General features: G+C 35.1%; 1 protein-coding gene across 1 annotated transcript; it reads right to left on the reverse strand.

The window, feature by feature from the left end:
• Window positions 1-810: 810 nt before the first annotated feature.
• On the reverse strand, window positions 811-1,446 carry LOC145017030 (uncharacterized). The gene has a single exon (XM_078975140.1). It carries the CDS (start codon window positions 1,444-1,446, stop codon window positions 811-813), a length of 636 nt encoding a protein of 211 aa, XP_078831266.1.
• Window positions 1,447-7,081: the final 5,635 nt, after the last annotated feature.

Here is a 7,081-nt window from a genome sequence, read left to right on the forward strand (position 1 = left end):
CCAGGTTAGCCCGTGATTACCGTCGAAGGTTATATCTACTTACCACCCAATTGAACTATAAAGTTTAAATGATTTTTTTTTCTATTGTATTTTGGTCAAACTTTGAACCTTCGCCGATGAAGTTGAAGTGGCGTTTGTTAGTCTTATTTAACCCAATTTTATACGATTTTGGATTTATTTATCATAATTATATTTGGTTTTTACTGGAAAGTAAAAATTGGATTAGAACGGTAGGATAATAGATAATCAATAGAATATATCAAATAGATAAAAGTAATCTAATCTAATATCAAGCCGCATTTGTTCGGTTCAGTTGTTTATAATGAATTGGATTTTGATCGGTTCACAAAATCCAACATAATGGATAATGATTGGACCGGTTCAATCAAATTCCAATAGATGTCAACTGAAGAATATCGTTTCTTAAATAACTATTGAAATATGAAGAATATGTTGGAAAATAAAACTTTAAACACATACTTAGATTTTGTAAAATCAATTTTTTAAAAGGTCAAAGAGAATAAGTTCCTAAAAGTTCTTTACCAAACAAGCCATAATAGATAGGAACTTAAACTACAAGTTTCGAAAAAATAATGTTAATTACTACATAGACATAAAAAGAAATCCATACTACAGAGTGATTAATATTTTATAACTCTTGCCACTAGATAACCCATACTGAATATACTACAGATATTTTTTATTACATGATATATATATCACGTCTTGAACAAATACGCCATTGATGCGCAGCCAAACCTTCATCTCTTTACCTTCTTTACCCTTTAATTATTACATTCCAAGAGCAATTCATCCACCAAACACATTCTCTTCCCCTTCACAATCTATCTTCCTCATTGCTACCACAGTAATCGAATCAAACTGTCTAAGATAAGCAATCTTATAATTCGATTGTTTCAAGAACTCATAAGATCGATCATAATAGGTCCCTAGTGGCATAACTACAATCCCATCAACCTTCACAACCCTATTGATGAACTTCATGTTCTCAAAACTCGAAGCAAATACAAAATCAAACACCTCATTAGGGATCACCATTTGTCGATCCGCATCCGAATCAGTAACAAGATCAATTCCATAGTCTTTCAAGAACCATAAACTGTCAAATAGATCACCAATTCCAGAGCTCAGAAGGAGACCCTTGTGTCCATCTTTGTAAAGACCTTCAACCACTAGATCTTTGAACACCATGGGTAGAAAATCATGAGAATCTTCCTCAGACGCATCTCTTACAAGCGACCCAATTGAAGGCAATACGAGAATGAATAAAGCCAAAAACAATGACCTCGAGATTATACCCAAAACTCGCGAATTGGGTAGTCTGAATATCAAAACAGAATCATGATTCAACCCAATTGCTGGACGACCCTTTATCTGTCTGATCTTGGGATTGCTACTCGCACGATACCCACGACCCAAATTCATAATTCGATCAGAAAAACTCGAAAAGACAACAAGATGAGAAAGATCAAAGCGCTGATAAGCTGAGAATCTAAAATGAAACCGATTAACTACAGAGGAAATGGATCTAGCGGGTGCAAAACCTGGCGGCGGTGTGGTTTCCACCCACCAGAGAAAGACGAGTAGTTTGATTAGTGTAACAAATAATGATCAATTGACGAAACATCGTGATTCCCATTACCTTTGTTTCAAATTTCAAAGTGTTACAGAGCTATGAACTATAATACAGTGAGCTACATCGGCATTAAGCAAAAAGTGTTGCCCCCTACCCTGCTAGTGAAAGAAACGAGAATGGAGGGTGATTAAGCTGAAGAATCATGTGAGTGTTTGTATAATTGATGATTATTGGAGGCGTAGGGGGATAGGGGTGGGGGTGGGTAATGGGTATCGTGTCGAAGAGAGTGTGGTGGCCGGAGGGAGAATTATTTGTGGGGAGGGTTCACGTGATGGAGGGAGATACAGAGGGAGACGAAGCCAGACCGGGTTCAACCTATCTCCATTATTTGGGTTGAAATATGGGTCGTGGGGTCCACTGCCCTTTACTTTTTGGGTAACTTTGTATAGTACTGCTTGATCACAAATCATATATGCCAAATAAAATTAGTAAATGAAACTAGATAAAGCAATGCACAAAATAGATTTATGCATAGTATTATAGTAGATTCGGTTTAATTATCCATAAAGTGTATTTTTTATTTGAGATATTTTCGACTTGGACGATCCATTAATCCATAAAAAACGCTTAAAAATTTTCCTCCAAAAATCTCTAGAGATTTTATTATTTCCATCTTACGAAACCGGCACTCATACGTGGGCTAAGTTCTATTCTTCATTTTCCAACCAATTCATCATTCTGGAAGCTATGTTTATTGAAAAAACAAACAACACAAATGTATGAATATCAATAAAATGAGAGAATGATTGTGTGAATATAAGGTGTTGTGTGAAATATAAGAAGATATCATGAGATGATATTTATAGGTAAATATTATTAAAAAAATTGTATTTCAAACTAGTTATTAGAAGAGTCAAAGGCCTAAATGCGTTTAATTGAACGTTCTCGGTAACACGAACCATCACGACCACGACCTACGATGATACATTGGGATGGTGTGCACGTTCGTAGTTTGTGGCCACATAGACCACGTACGTGTTCATAAAGAGCATTTCGGACAGTCTTAATTAATGCGGATTTGATCATGGCAAATAACCTTCTGCTATAAATTTCCTATATTTAATTTGTATACTTATAAATCTTACACATGATAATAAGATTTATATGTGTAAGATATAATTATAATAAACCTATAAATGGCAAACTTTTGATCATTTGTCATCTTCTCGGACAATTGAACACTTGTCATTTTCTAGTAATTTTAAATATCTCTATACTAATAAAAAAATAATTTTTTTTGTCATGTGTCACCATATTAGTTCTCCCAATTAATATCATATCACTTGTCAACCAATTCATTCTTCATTTTAAATTTCAAATTTATCATTCTAATTACATTAATTAATATCATTAGAATAAAAAAAATAAATTAAATTAAAACATATTATAAGGCGATATAATTTCACGTATTTATTTGAACTAACGATTATAATTTTATATAACTAAAAGATATATTTTAATTAATAATTAGTTTAAAATAATTCGTTAATACTTTTCAGTTTTTATTATAAAAGTTTAATTAATTTTATAACAGTGGTTCCCACATATTATAAACTAGTTATTTAATATTTATATATTATTTTTGTGTTTTTTTGTTGTTAATCACTATAAAGTATATTGTGTTATTTTATGGATTAGCATATTTTTCAAATTTTTCTTAAAGTAACTAAGAGTGAGATTTTTATAAAAGGTGGTTTAGTTACTTTAATAGCATTATACTTTTAAGGAAGTCAATGTCTTATCAGATCCGTTCTACTAACGATCATCCACCACACAAGAAAACGGTGGGTGACAAGGGACACACATTCAACTATCATTTTATACGTAGTTTCCTTATACCCCTTCTCATTTATAGTTCGACTTCGTGAATGAGGCATACTAGCGATCCGACTGACTATATATATATATATATATATATATATATATATATATATATATATATATATATAGCAATTAATCATATTAATAGTATAACGTGTATTAAACAAAAAAAATACTAGGGATTTCACATTAATTATAAAAATTAATCAATATCTAAATTAATCATTTACACATTTAAAATATTAATTATATTAATCAATTAAATAATTAATCAAGTCAAAGATTTATCTCCTAATTTATAGGCTTTTATTTAATTATCAAATATACAACAAAATCGGATTTGGCAAATAGGCAGATAAACGCGAACAATCGAATTTTTCAGATTTCACGTCGTGAGCATCAATTCTCACGTTGTGAGATGCAAAAACCGAAAGTTTTGGTTTGTTTAATTCACTTATGTGCAATTAGATTGTAACACCGTAAATTTTCAAACAAAAATTTCTTTTAAAAATCACATAATTCTCATATCACGTTTCACGAAAACTCCATTTGATTTATTTACAAAACACAACTCTATATTTTTAATAATAATAATCCAGGATCCTCAAATCATAACTTCTTCTCTAGTGTGTACAATCAAGTCGATGCCTTCCCGCGATTTTGAGAAAACTTGAAACACATAACACGGTAAGCACGAAGCTTAGTGAGTTCCCCAAAATACCACACACACAGCTCATCAGCCACTCGAGGCTATATCACTGTAAGACCCTCCAGTCAATGTGTCTCAGTGGGACCCTCCAGTCCCATGGTTCGTTGGACCCTCTGGTCCGGTCTGTAAAGCTCTGCATAGCAAAAATCACAAAGACATAATGCATAGCATACCACATAAAGCAAGGTAACGTAATACTCAATGTAAACACATAAGACCCTTCGGTCACACATAAGTACCACTCTAGGTAATGTATAGTGAGAAGACTCACCTCGGATGATGAACAGCCCCTATAACGTTGTTACTATGCACCAGCCTCTAACTCTGAGCCAAAACCACAATTAACCCATTTAGAAACTAAGACCAGACTCTCACTCATTAGGTCTAAAGGAAGACCACTAACCATCCCATTAAAAGCCTAAAACCTATTGGCCCCACCAAGGCCGAATAATAAATGAGCTCATCCGAGGCCTACTCTCAAAACTAAATGGCAAGCCCAACACAAAGGCCCATGGCAAAATTATAATATTTTTCTGCTCATAGTCTCTAATTTACAAGCCCAAAGATTCAAGCCCAACCCTCACGGCCCATGATAAGGTCCAGCCCAAAAGCCCACAGTGAAGTTACGTGGGGCGTACCTCTCTTTGTACGCTCAGCGTACTCACACATGAATGAAACTGATCGAGGACTACAACCCAATACGTCGGGTGTACTGGAACTTATGTTGGGCGTACACCCAATTTTGCTTTAGTCCATTCTCTTGGTCTTAACCTATTAAGACCTTAACTCATTTCTCAGATCTGGACTCCCTATCATCTCTTACTCCATAAAGTTAGTGAATTTAAGCCTTTGCATGGCTGATAAGGTCACAAACACATAAAACTCTTATTCTCTTAAATCAAAATGCTCAAATCTCATGCATGGGTTGATTCTCACGTTCAAGACCTCATGTTCATGGATCCTCGCCACTAGAAACACTTAAAAGGACAAATATTGAGCTCTGGAGTGCAACAAGTCATAAAGCCTCAAGCTTTGGGACCAAAAGCCCTAAAATGGACCATATCATGCACAAAACAAAAAGGATGGGAAAGCTTTGAGCTTTATACCTCCAAATGATGCTCCAACCATAGAAAAGCTCAGATCCAAAGCCTGGACTCCATCTCTATTCTCTTCCATGCTCGTTCTTCATTCCTAAAATTCCACAATCACACTTATAAGCTCACAATGGTCACACACAAGCTCAAGAACGAGGATTAGGGTTTGGGGTGGGGGGGGGGGGGTTATTGAATGGGGATGGTGGTCAAGAATGAGGCCATCTCATTCTTTATATAGGGATACTCCTCTTATTTAGGGTTTTCTTTTGTGCCTTGTACGCCCAGCGTACCCTCTGGTAAGCCCAGTGTACTAGGTGGCTCAACTTAAATGTCACGCGCATGAGTACGCTAAGCGTACACACACGTACACCCAACGTACTCCGCTACCATCAACTTCAACTAAAGGACTTATCTTGCCAAATCATCAAACTATCATTGCTTTCTCGACATAACCCCGATTCTAATGAACCTCATACCCTCGGATAGGTAATGAGATGCCCTAAGCTCCTAGCAACTCGTCACAACCCCGAGACTCCCTCATGCCCAGTTTGCAGTCCATGAACCCTAATCACGGACGATCAGAAACAGGATGTTACATAGATGAATGAAAACCATAAGATTTGATATTGTTGATGGAAAATGCAGGTTAAAACAACAATGCACTAAGTAGAAAAACATTTAACAATTAATTGATTAGGGCATATGCAACCTAGGTGGATTTATGTCTTTCACAGAAAGGCAACATATTATGAACTATCAACCTACAAAAAACCTAATGAAATCAAAATTCATAAAGGAAGATTAGATACCTATTGATTTGTTATAGTCAATAAATCTAAAATCATTCTTCAAAGCTATTGGAAGCAAACACCAGAAATCTCGTGTCACTGATGGTTCACACCCAACCCTAGCAACTAGGAGACATGAAGAGAGGGGATAGGGATGATAGAATTTTCAGCATTGGCTTTTAGAAAAGGTGTGGCTGGAAATTATATCTCATAGGGTCTATTTATACCTGAATTAGGAAACCCTAGATAACCCTAATTTGAATAAAATAATATTAATTCGAATTTTTAAGTATCCAGGTTCCAATTTATCTGCAATGAATATTATAGATGCCTTGGAATACTCTTGGAAACCATCCACTCCTTCCAAGGAAGGTTCTGGACCCTATTGCTCAACTATTTAACAATTACAATAAGACTCTTTCATTTTTAATTAATTCAATTAATTCTAATTAATTTTTCATTAATTCTTAATTAAATATTACTATTTCCGCTACAAGAAAAATGCGGTTTTGCTAGGGAAGATCGCTATGGAACGTATTTTTGTTGTTAACATGCAATGGATCGTGCTATGGAATGTCGTTCCATAGCAGTGTTGCTACCACATTGTCTACGGATTTTATTTCTGGTAGTGAGAGTGGGAGTTTCTAGGGAAAATGCTACTGACTAGCAGGAAGAACTACATATTACTACTGTATAACTACATTATAGATACCAGGATACATAACCAAAGGGTTGACATTGGTTCCTTTGACCTCCATTAACAATGAGGAAACTCACCCCTCAGTCTCTAATGTGTCACAAACACCAAATGCAAGAGCAGGCTTGAGAGAATAAGCTAGTTAGCACAAAATCAATATCAAACTCTTAGAATGATCTGTTCAACCGATTTTGGCTCTAAGGCATTCCTTTTATAGTGTAACAAATGCTAGGGTTACATCTTTGCAACCCTAATGCACCATGACCTTTCTTATTACTTAGGCTCCATGGGTTAAACCTCCATGGACTATCTATG

This window comes from Lactuca saligna, chromosome 9 (genome assembly GCF_052625555.1).
Source record: "Lactuca saligna cultivar CGN05327 chromosome 9, ASM5262555v1, whole genome shotgun sequence".
In the NCBI taxonomy this organism is placed as follows: domain Eukaryota; kingdom Viridiplantae; phylum Streptophyta; class Magnoliopsida; order Asterales; family Asteraceae; genus Lactuca; species Lactuca saligna.

Excerpts from the sequence above, each read along its gene's own strand:
- LOC145017030 (XM_078975140.1), bottom strand. The coding sequence starts at position 1,446 with ATGAATTTGGGTCGTGGGTATCGTGCGAGTAGCAATCCCAAGATCAGA.